Source organism: Eurytemora carolleeae, unplaced genomic scaffold (assembly GCF_000591075.1).
Source record: "Eurytemora carolleeae unplaced genomic scaffold, Eaff_2.0 scaffold46, whole genome shotgun sequence".
NCBI lineage: Eukaryota > Metazoa > Arthropoda > Copepoda > Calanoida > Temoridae > Eurytemora > Eurytemora carolleeae.
In genome coordinates this window covers 388,252-400,567 of record NW_019396065.1, presented here as the reverse complement: position 1 = coordinate 400,567, position 12,316 = coordinate 388,252, and the positions used below count along the sequence as shown (strand labels likewise).

General features: G+C 32.7%; 1 protein-coding gene across 2 annotated transcripts; it reads left to right on the top strand.

Annotated features, from left to right (window-relative positions):
* Positions 1-1,455: 1,455 nt before the first annotated feature.
* On the top strand, positions 1,456-10,532 carry LOC111709734 (homeobox protein slou). 2 transcript variants are annotated; one of them, XM_023483633.1, is made up of 5 exons: positions 1,456-1,512; positions 6,269-6,829; positions 7,146-7,353; positions 9,674-9,921; positions 10,134-10,532. In XM_023483633.1, exons 2-5 carry the CDS (start codon positions 6,665-6,667, stop codon positions 10,452-10,454), a joined length of 942 nt encoding a protein of 313 aa, XP_023339401.1. In that variant the 5' UTR covers positions 1,456-1,512; positions 6,269-6,664; the 3' UTR covers positions 10,455-10,532. The 2 variants fall into 2 exon arrangements, with proteins under 2 accessions (XP_023339401.1, XP_023339408.1); XM_023483640.1 differs by lacking the exon at positions 1,456-1,512 and having other exon boundaries at positions 6,202-6,829.
* Positions 10,533-12,316: the final 1,784 nt, after the last annotated feature.

The window sequence follows — 12,316 nt, the reverse complement described above, 5'->3', positions numbered from 1 at the left end:
TAGAATTACATAAGACCTGTCATATTCCGTATTGTGCTTAAACCTATCACGATTGGGGGGGGGGGGTGTTTTACCCCCCCCCCCCCCGTGGTTTCTTTTGAAAAAGTTTGACTAGGGTTTTGGGAAATTTCCCAAATACCCAGACATTTGAGAAATTTCTAAAATCTTTTAAAAATACCTTTAGAAATTTGGGAAATTTCCCAAATGCCTGGGTATCTGGGAAATTTCCCAAATACCAATTGATACGTAAATCTCATATTGAATTTGTAGGAAGATTGTGAGTAAGAACATTAATTGAATTAATATCTTCTAATTTTGATAATATCGTATTCAAGCTTTATCTCATAAAAAAAATCTTTTAATTGATATTCTGAATCGTATAATCGCAAATACCAACTATTAGGGCAAAGTCCTAGGAGGGCCGGAAAACACCCCCCCCCCCCCCACATTTATATACGACTAAAATCTAAAAATGAAAGACATCTTATACTTATATTTTTTCAAATTCATATGTATTACTTTTTGAGGTATAAACACTATTGTGTCGAAAAATGATTATTGATTAAATACTGTTAGAAATTGTATATCAAAATATACATAAATACCAGATAAAAATGTAGGTGAAGAAAATGATGTACATTATGTAGTTTGGAGTTGTAAATTTAAACTTGAACGCTACTTATCTTACGTTTAAACAACGAGGATACAATGGTCCCCGTAGTTAATCAATGATAGGCTTTCGAAGCATCAATTTAAAAACATATCCTGTTTAATTTCAACAGAAAACTTATTCCAAGTGGAAGAAAAGAGTTTTATTTTCTCTGTTTATATTTACTCCTCAACCATAATCTTTTGACTTAACTTTTTTGAAATATAATCCCTGATTATTTTCTCCTGTTCAAGCCAATATCTTAAGCAAAAAGTTATGATTGTGACCTTAAAGCCGAGACATTAGTACCCAGAGGTAACAAAGGAAAAAATCCGGATTGTTCATGTCGTCTTTAAGGTTATTTATGAAATTTTTCGAAAACAAATCGTAGCTGGTGCCTACTAAGTACTCGGGGTGTCGACAGATTCTTTCTCACTAAATTAGAGCAACTATCGTCTATCACTTGAAAAAGCTCTAAAATATCATAAGAGTAATAATCAAGAAAATCGATTTATATGAATTTGAAATCCGATGTATTCATATCCCCATATAAAGATGTTGACAATTTTGTATAATTTTTTCTCAAATATATTTGTAATCATTATGTTTTTCATTTTAAGATATAATCCAGATTAGACAATTTATATGTGCGATTATACGGAATTATGTTCAAGAGGATACATACATCTACAGAACTATTTGTTTTTATCTGTGTTAAATATAAATTTGCCTTCTCTGCTGGTTGGACTTCAAACCATAATCAACTTCTGAATTCGTAATCTTTTGAGAAATCCCATGCCAGAAAAAATGGGACCTTTGTAGCTGAATTTGGGAAAGAAAACGATTTTTGAGGAATTTATCAGGTGAAATTCAATTTCTTTTTTTTCCTTCCTTTCAAATCTGACGAAATTAGACCCCAGAAACCTTAAAATCTTAGAATTGGTTTAATCTCGCATTAATATCCCGAACTGGATATTCAGGGTTAATAATACATCCAATGATAGAACAACTAAATTGGAGAGCGAGACCCCGTAAATCTCTAATGACAATGCCCATTTGATAAAATATTTTTTTCATTTTTATTTGAACACAATGCAATTGTATTTTGTTCAAATGCTGTTAGTCCAGCCGATAAAGCATCGTATTAGTAATCGAAAGTAACTTGATTATAGTAGAGATCCATTCCATTATCCAAAAAAAGCGGATTAAGCAGAAATCAAAAGTGTCAACAGTGGACAGGGTGCAGTGGATGGTTAGGGGGGTGAACTCGGTGAACTTTTGTTTTGTAACCCTGTTAAGGCTACAGGGGATCTGAATCAGTGTATGGAATGAGGAGGTCTTAGAGTAAAGGTACAGGGTGGTAATGCATGTGCATAGCCCAATTATTCAAGGCCAGCTCATTGAAGAAAAATAGGATTGCTAACTTTCATAGTTTGGGTGCTATCAAGGTTTTAAAAAAAAAAATTTTAAAATGTAGAAAATATTTTTGTTTTTTAAAAATTACAAGATTTGACACAGGTTTCATGTTTCATTGGCTTTTCAAAAAAGTAATTTTTAGATCTTTAGCTAAAATAACAAAACGGTTATGGGCTATTTTACTGCTGAGCCCCCCCTGGAAAGATTTTAAAAAATGTAAGCCCCCCCTAGACAAATTACTGAATACGCCCCTGGAGACTTTCTTCATTTTTCTGCTTGAAATTGTACGAAACTTACAGAAAAAAGAATAGATACATTTTTTTATGTTTGGATGTTTTTGAATGTCAATTATTCCTATTTATTCTACAACTTTTATATAAAAAAACCGTTAACGGTTCTAACGGTTAGCGCCGTTCAGGTTTTCTAAAATATCTTCCGTTAACGGCGTTAAAAAGATTGAAATCGTTAATGAACAGTAACTTAAAAAAGAACGAAAAATAATGAAACATTCAACTCTTAGCTGAGAAGGAACGGATATCTGAAAAGTTGGCCATTTTAACCGTTATGGAACTGTTATCATCTCAAGGGACAAAATATATATATATATATATATACGTTATACATAGTACCACATTCCTTAAAGCATGTTTATAATCTTTTAAATTCAAGATTATAACCTAACCTTTGCCTGACCATTATTTCCTTGGTGTCAGAATATTTGCGTATTTCTCCATTTGCAATCTTAAATTTGTCAATGCTTGATCTGCACTGAGCTGCAGACTGCAGACTTCCACGGTTTGCAATGTCTGCATTGATATTTTAAAAGCTACGTTGGAAAGGCTTTTTGAAGAAATATTCGATGCAGAGAAGAAAATTACATTAATAAAAAAATAATATATCTATTTCTAAACTCAAGCTTTCTACAAAGTAAACAATAAAAACAAAACGTTATCTTTCCGTATGTATATATGTACACTGTACACTAGACACTGTACACTGGACACTGTACGGTATACACACCAGACGAACCAGACACGAAATCTGATGCCTCTTATTTAACGGGCGGCAAAAAAAAATTATGCCTTGCTTCAGTACCCTAAAAAAATTCCTTGTTGTTGTTAAATAGTTTTGATTAAATATCAGGTTTACGGAAAAAGATTGTTTTAGCAAATTTATCCAAAAGCTTAAAAAGTGTATCTTTTATAAATGTTTTTCTTTAATCAGACAAAACCGATGCGACCATTCCAGAATATGCCTTTTCTCCAAATATTACTTTTTCTTAATTTTCTTGCTGCATTTCTCTTGAATTTTTTGAACTCCTATAAAACGTTCTGTAGGGGGCGGAGAATTTAACTAAGTTAACAAGGGACTGATTTTATTGCAAAATAATTCTGAATGGGCAAGGTTACTTTAAAAGGAAATGAAGCTTTTTTATAAAAATTTTCATCCTATTAAAAGAGACACAATAAGAAAACGGACGTGCTGTGTCAGTTTGTAATATCTTTCCTTAAAATTTCCCAAGAAAACTACAATTCAACTCTAAATAATGTTATTTCGAATAAAAATAAACTATTATTGAGATCATTGTGTCTTAGCAACACTTCCAATAGCTGCTACCTTGTATAGAAGTGTAAATAAATACTCCTGGGATATATTAATATAAACTGGAGTTAGATTTGATGCTATAAACACTAACAAGATACTCAGAAAAACAACCTCCCAAGGGATAACGTTTACACACCAAAATAGACTCACACAAAAACATCAGTCTTTTCTAAAATATAAAACTTTGTTTTACAAATTCTTTTTTCTTCAACGGGGTTTCCCGTAATCCCATGCAACCCTAAAATACTGCACAATATGCACCTTATAAATTCTCTGAGAAATGGTTTAAATTCTTTCTTTGACAATCCTTTTGACCATAAATGATCTGGATTTTCTTCTGATCTGATATCTTCGCAACCTGATGATGCAAACCTTTGATATTTCAAACTTAGATTATTTTATCTATAAGTATTAATAATTTCAAATAACTAAGGTCTACGACATTGAATTAGAAAGATATAGAGATTGAAAATCAGTGTTTGTGGCAAAAACTCCAACTCCTTTACTAAATCTTTAAATTTCCAATAATTATTATTTGCATGTAGAAAAAGAACGATAAGAAGACTATTTTAAATTAATTTATAATAAACTTTATAAAAACAAAAAAAGATTGTCAACTAAAATGTAGAATGTACCAAGAGCATGGGAGAAAAAGTAATTTTTTTAAATATATTTTTTTAACATTGAATACGCTTTTGCATTTGCATTTGTATCGTTTTTTAATGTGCACTGAACTTTCATGTTCCATAAAACGCACTGGGTCCAATAAACACTGGGTTTGGTAAATGGGCTGGTACGGGTAAATATGTAAGTTGTACATTTACACTAGATTGGTAAATCGTCGTACCGGTTCGGTTCTTACAACTTTAGGACCCATGTGCAAACTAAAATGTGTGTTTATACATATTAATATATATCTAATCTTCTTTTTTTCCGAGGGTGGGGGGGAGATATATAGATAGATATATACATATATAAGTGTGTAGAAAAAACTAATTTTCTGATCTGTTGAACACAAATTGTGTCAGGCTAGGATTAGAGTAAAACTTTACTCTCCTCTAATGGACTCAGAATTGGGAAGAGAATATGGACTACGAGAGGGGAAACACTTTAGAGGAGGTTGGACGATAGTAATTTCTAAAAAAACAGTTCTTAAAATGGTTTAAAAATAAATTTAATTAATTTTTAAATCGATGTAAGTTATATAAGTAATCGATTAAGTTTTCGTTACAGTGAAAACAAGTAAGAGTGATATTTTTAATTAGAAGTATTACTGAGAAGATCGTATAAAATTGCATAGTTGATTTTTCTTAATATGTTATAATTGTTATGATCTGAGAGTTACTTGTAAAAACATTTATTCCTGTTTCGAGGATTTTTGGTAATGAAGACGACATTTTCATATTTTCCAGGAATGTTCGAAAACATGTTATAAGCTAAATATTATTTTATAAAACAGAATCAAAACTAGTATTAAATATCAGATATATACAAATGCGGCGAAAGATAATCGATGATCGACTATATAGGTTGTAATATCTGAATGATTTGTTTGAAATTAAATTGATTTTTTTTACGGTCTAAGTCGTATGTTGCAATTTTCTCAATTTGTACGGACGCCATGTTATTCGGTATGAGACGTCTTTAACAATTTTCCCCTTATAGACGCAACAGATAGAAGTAAGATTAGTAGCGATCAAAAGCGCTTTTTTATCGCATTAAGCCTATACCCCCTTTCATTTTTCGCGAACACTCCCTTTAAGGGAGACATAATTTAAATAAAATAAGAGCAATTTTAGGGCCAGGGAGAGGCAAAAAATAACTTTGTGCGTCGCGAGACATTTTTCCTAATTTATCTTGTCCACCCCCTATATGCTATAATGCTGTATTCAATAAACAATGTTTTTTTATTCTTTTACACATTATTACATTTGAGATATAAAGGTATACAGATTTTAAAATATATGCATAATATTCATAAAATTGGTGAAATGTCATACTTTCTCTGAAAAATATTTCGTTATCATTTTTATAATAGTTTAATTAAATACAGATAATAAGCTCACTAATTAAGGAGACTTTAGTTTAATAATAGGATCCCAATTATTTCTTTTACACTTTTACCACGAGTGATTAATCCAAAGTTAATCCTCTCTTCCCCCACTGTTTTATTCATCGTTTGCCGCCAACAGGGATACTCTTGGCGGCAATAGGGAACCACAGAGAAAAATAGATGGGAAAGAAAATATGTAGGGTAAATATATCATTTTACATTTAAATATTTTACAGTTATTATTTTAATTATTCATAATATATATGTATACCTGTCATTTTTCAAAAGTAGTTAAGATTTGCTCTTTACAGCTCTGTTTCAATGTGAGTTGCATGTGCACATTAAAATTTTGGTCAAAATTGTAGTTTTTCTAGCTAAGGCCCGCGCCTTTTTCTAAAGCAATTTTGTCCAGTCTAGATCCTATTGTATGGCATGAACCAATCACTATAATAATGGTAATATTTTTTGTGCACCGTGGAAAAACGAGTGTTACCCTTGGTCCCTAGAGTGATAGTTTTTAATTTTTACTGTTTGTCCCTAACAAGGTTTAAGTGAGGGAAGCGGTTTCCGGGTCTAATAGAGATCCTAGTTCTCCGACACTATAATCTCTGTCCCGCCGGGTTCAAGATATTTTCCGAGCTCCTGATTCAAGATATTCTCCGACTCCAAGTACTCTCCGCAGCTAATAGAGCTCACACACCTCATCTCACACTCAAATTAGATCATTTCAGTTCACAACCCAGCTCCGTTCACATTAAACCTTACTTCAGACTGGCATAGCAGAAAGATAACTAGATCTATTGATCCTTCAATCCAGAATAAAATATTTTGCTGGATTTATAGCTCGTAGATTTTATTGGCTGATATTTTGAATGAAAGATTCTTGAAGACATAAAAGATTTAAAGTGACCATCGAACTGGAAAAAATATAGTGACACATAATGGATGCTGAGAACACGAAGAACGTAGTAAAACTAAATCTTGGAGAAAGAGAGTATCGAGATGGATTGGATCAAGAACTTAGAATGGATCCTTTAATCTTAAACTCTGATCTGCAGAGAAACCTTATTAAACAGATACAAGAAAGAAATCTACTCATGAATCAGGGAAACCATTCATAATTGCATACATTTATCAAAATAAAATTTTATAAATATAAATTTACTAGGCTTTTAGAGCGCTTCGCGCCCATATTCTTTTTCAACTTTTAATTGTGACTTTATCTTTAAGCATCTTCTCTTTGAACAGTACAAAAAAAGTTTGCGGATTTCATAATATTTTTAGTGCATTTTCTAAATGTTATAAAAATAAAAATAAACTTTTAAACACTCAAAATTTGCGGCCGATAGGTTCAGCCGTTTTGACATTTATTGGATACAAACAGACAGACAAGCAAAGTATATATATAGATGGTTTGATTAGGCCTTACTTTGTCAGCGAATGGGAGAGGTGAAAGATGAAGAAAACGAGGAAGATGAAGAGGAAGAAGAAAGAAACAACAATAGTAGGGTGGGGGGTTGGGAGGCGGACTGGGAAGGGCACACCCCTGGTGGAAGATTAGCCTTTTCAGTAGAAAATATTCTGGCCCCAGGACGGTTCTGCAAACAGGACGAGGAACCAGACAGCATAGGTAATCATTAATACATTAAAATATTTAGAACAAGATAAAAATACATTTTCACGTCATTTTAGGTAGGTTAACAGGTTAGACGATTTGAAAAAGAAATACAAAGTAGATCAGAATTTGAAGGAAGAAAGTTTATCGTTGTTCATATTTTTATTGTGCTAACTTCCCATTAAAAAGTAACAATTCCTGTTGGCAGCGGTAACTTTTAAACCTTTATCTGAATAAAAGTAAGACAGGCAACTTTGCTGGAGAGATCTGGTCACCATTTTAAAAAAAGACTAGACTTTTAGGGCGCTTCGCACCCATCTTCTATTTCAACTTTTAATTGTGGCTACATCTGTGAGCATCTACTCTTTGCGGATTTAATATTTTTTAACGCATTTTCAAAACTTTACAAACATAAAAAAAATTTTAAGCACAAATACTTTAAATTTTGATCTTATACCTTCCCTGGGGTCACGTGAGGTCCCACACAAAATTTGAACCCGATCGGCTCAACCGTTTTGACGTTTATTGGATACAAACAGACAGACAGACAGACAGACAAACAAGCAAAGTTTATATAACTAGGCTTTTAGGGCGCTTTGCGCCCATCTTCTATTTCAAAATTAATTGTGGCTTTATCTGTGAGCATCTTCTCTTTGTACAGTATAAAACAAATACCAAAAAAGTTTGCGGATTTCATAATATTTTTTCGCGCATTTATAAACCTTCCCTGGGGTCACAAGAGGTCCCACACAAAATTTGGGCCCGATCGGTTCAGCCGTTTTAATGTTTATTGGATACAAACAAACAGACAAGCTAAATTTATATGTAGAAGAAGTTGCTCAAAAAAAATAAATGGATATCTCAGGTTCAAAGGTACTGTTGGGAGTCGGAAATAAAACTCGTTCATAGTTGTCCAAAGTTTGCAAGCTCTCACGCATAAATCGTTGAGAATCATGCAAATTAGTTTTTAGAAACTAAAACTAAAAAAGAAATGCTTTATATTTCTAACATTCCAGGGCTACAAAATCATTGTCGTGAGTTAATGAGGTAAAATCAAAGGCCAAGGCGTTGCAACACCATTCGATCCACCATTTGAAATTGATGCAACTTTTCTTAGCAGCTTGGATCAATGCCACATTAAATTCATCGACAGGCACGTTAAGTACATAAATGATCCAACTTTATCTATGACCGAAGTGTTTCGCTTTTTTATTTGACATTACTAATAATGGACATTTTTGTATAAATCAACAATTAAATGTCTAGAAAATGAAAATCAACGTTTTTTCAAGGTTTTAAAATTGGTTGGAAAATACTTCGACAGACCTCAAAGTTTGAGATTAGTATATTTGAAGTAACTAAGTATTAAAGTATTTTATAAACGAATTATTACATTTTTATGCAGAGATATATGTATATAAATATATATCGTTATACAAAAATTACTGTTCAAAGACGATTTACCGGCCGATCTCTTTTTCGAGACGTTTACTGAGATTTATTTAGTTAGTTTTAAAATTTAGAGTTCAGTAAGCCAGTTTAAAAATCTAAATGCAAATTATTAGCAGCAAAAAGTTTGAAATACTTGACATCCGACTCCCCCAAAACACCGCCAGCCAATAACAGCAGAGCATTTATCTTGGCGGCCAATAGGAGACCAGAGAAGACTTTCGGCGGCATAATATCTTTAGTAAATGTTCATGGGATAATTTATTTTCAAAAGCAGAACAGATTAATACTGAAATAATATAGGACTCCAGCCCAACATGTTACACGGATGCTTCTAGCCTCATTTTTCATAAATTCCATTTAGAAAATATTTTAAATCAAATATATTATAAACTAACGAGATTACATCATATACATTACAATATATATAGTGGGGACACTATAGTAGAAGTAAATATTTCCATTAACTGATAGCGCCGATTGAAGGATTCATAACTCTAATTGGAAAATGAAATGGTAGTAAGATATATGATACTGTCATACTATTTTTATTGGTTCAGAATAGACAACAAACACATGACTGAACCCTGATTGGATCAGGCGCTAATAGACTCGGCATACAGGAGTGGGGACCGAATTTAATGAATTGGAGAGTTTGCTAAACTATCTAGGTTCAAATTCTGGATCACCGATCCAAATCGTTATGAATATTTACCTTTTAATCGGTGATTCCGGATTTGAAACGACGACGACCTTTCTCCAATTTGTCTAAATCCGTCCCTAAATAAAGAATTGTTTTAATAACAATAGCCGGACAAAAATTTAATTGGCAGTTATTGTTAACCTTGTTAACCTCTTTTTATTTTCAATCATTTCCAATGTTTAGATACAAGTGATCTGATTGTAGACGACCTTTGCTCCGACGATGATCCTTTATCACCGAGCTCTGACTCCGGGGAGCAGAGACGCAAACGTAAACCTGGTGAGCGCGGTGGAGGGAAGCCCAGGCGTGCACGCACGGCTTTTACGTACGAGCAGTTGGTGAGTCTTGAGAATAAATTCAAGACAACACGCTACCTTTCAGTGTGTGAAAGATTAAATTTAGCGCTCACACTAAACCTGACAGAAACACAGGTAAATATTATGAAAGAAAGAAAGAAGTTTCTATTGTTGCAAATCATGAATGTGAGGAAACAGTATAAATTCCGTACAGTCGTCTATGAAGTTTCTTCATTTAAAGATAACCCTGTTGTACAGTAAAACAACTCACAATTGTCTAATTAAAGTTTTGAGTTATCTGACAATTTTTTTATTTTTTTATTTACTCTTCATTCTTCTTTCTTCAGGTTAAGATCTGGTTTCAAAATAGAAGAACAAAATGGAAGAAGCAGAATCCAGGATTAGATGTGAACTGTGGAAATCTCCCTTCCCCCGGACCTTCACAAGGATGTAATTATCCACCCCTTTTCTCTCCTGGCCCCCCTGGACCCCATGATCTATATTATCCACACCATCCCGCCTTTCCGTTCCTAGCCGCAGCTGCCGGTCTTCCCACTCCTCCCTCATCTCTAGCCTCACTTCTCTTCCATCATCAGGGGCAACAAGCTGGACTTCATCATTCTTCACCCCCGGAAAGATCCTGTTCTCCACCACGTTCTTATATATAGTACAATACTACATTACTGTCGTCTTATGTTATGCCTTAAATATTCTTAAAACGTTTAATATAATCATAATGAGATTAAGTGGGTAAGGAGAGAAAAGAAAAATGTTGAATGAAGTCGGAGCTAATTAGTAGAGCAGGGTTCTGGGAATAATCTTATAACTAACTTTAATTAACTCAATAATAATCTCTTGGAACCCAAAGAAGAACCAACATAAATCGATAGATAGATAGTTTTTAGTTGCACCGAATAATAACAGTTTTATGTTGAGCTAAAAGATTTTGATACAACTGCACTAAAGTATTCTGCAGATAAATATATCTTATAAAGGTTTAAGCCAGTTAGTATTTTCGAGGTTGCGTGAAAGGTTGCGTTGCAACACCATCTATGTCATAACCAGGCTCGTAGCAAGGGGGCACGTGCCCCCCCTTTTTACACAGAAGGGGGACACATTATGCACATTATGTGAGACAAAAAACAAGATGAAATAAAAAAAAATAAACAAAAGGTGAAAAAAGAATGGAAAAAAGCAAATTTTTATTCAAACTTAAACATTTTCTGCAATAAATGATTTGTCAATTTGTATTAATATGTGAAAACTTATCTTATCCTTTCTTGTCAATAATTTTTATCAATCATCTTTGAGCTAAATGTAACATTATGGACACAAATTGAACTTAAAGATAGATTTTTTGAACTAATACTCATGCTTTATCTCGAGTTGATGATATTTTCCTTGTCATAAAATTAATTTTCAGCTATGATAGCAAGTAAAATTGCATAATCATTTATTTATGCTTTCTAGCCTTTCACTCTAATCACAACATAACATCTTTTGTGAACAGGGTTTTATGGTGTACGACATTATTATTTCTTCAGTTAAAAAGGAGATAAGTAAAGACAACTTTTTGAATTATGCAAACACAAAATATCTTCCAAATTGCTTTAGAAAAGAGCGAAGATATTTTTTAAAACAGAAATCTTTTTATCTAGAATAAAAATAGTGTAATAAGTTAAAAATCAGTTTTTAGTCTTGATTCATAAATCTTAACGTTCTCTGAGGTCAAAAATCTATTTCATGTGAATTTGATAGAAATACATTTCACAGGTTGATTGATTATATGTAGAAGCTATGTACGAGTTGTGTTCAATAAGTTTTGCAAACCAAATTTTAGAGATACTTCTAGGTGTCTCAGTCCTGTAAATATTTTTTTTAAAGTTCACTATATCTATACCGGATTATTTTTCAGACCAGTTGATGTCAATCATATTCTTTGGTGTAATGTAAGGAGCGTTCTCCCGAAAGTATATCAGCTTCGTTCTTCATAGCAAGACATTTTTAAGAATAGACTCAAACTTAGTCCATCAAAGACTTTTTTAGACCCTTCAAGAGCGATCAAAAGAAATGAGAGATGGAGTATTAAATGGATGAAGAACTTTTAAGGATTTATCTGGTTTTGATTTACGTTTGAGATCCAGAATCCCTTTGGCCCTATTTCAGAGACTTTGGGACTTTGACCCAGATCTTGGTCATTTTAAAATCTTGCTTTACAACTTTTTTTTACAACGTAAAAGCATACATAGTTGTGTTCAATAAGTTTTGCAAACCAAATTTTAGAGATACTTCTAGATGTCTCAGTCCTGTAAATATTTTTTTTAAAGTTCACTATCACGTGGATTTAACGGTTCTGTCAATAATCCAGAAAACTGCGACTTTCGATCACAATTTGTCCTAATAAACATCATTTTTTAGCCTTTTTCTAAAATACTTTTTTTTCGGCATATGCATTTTGAATAAAAAGTATAAAACAAACAAATCCGTAAGTTTAAAGATTGTTTAATTAAAAACCAAAACGCGTATGATT

Bases quoted from the DNA above. Each gene is read 5' to 3' on its own strand.
- LOC111709734 (XM_023483633.1), top strand. From the start codon at position 6,665: ATGGATGCTGAGAACACGAAGAACGTAGTAAAACTAAATCTTGGAGAA. The intron at 7,354-9,673 runs GTAATCATTAAT...TCCAATGTTTAG, and splicing joins CGAGGAACCAGACAGCATAG to ATACAAGTGATCTGATTGTA. The intron at 9,922-10,133 runs GTAAATATTATG...TTCTTTCTTCAG, and splicing joins TAAACCTGACAGAAACACAG to GTTAAGATCTGGTTTCAAAA.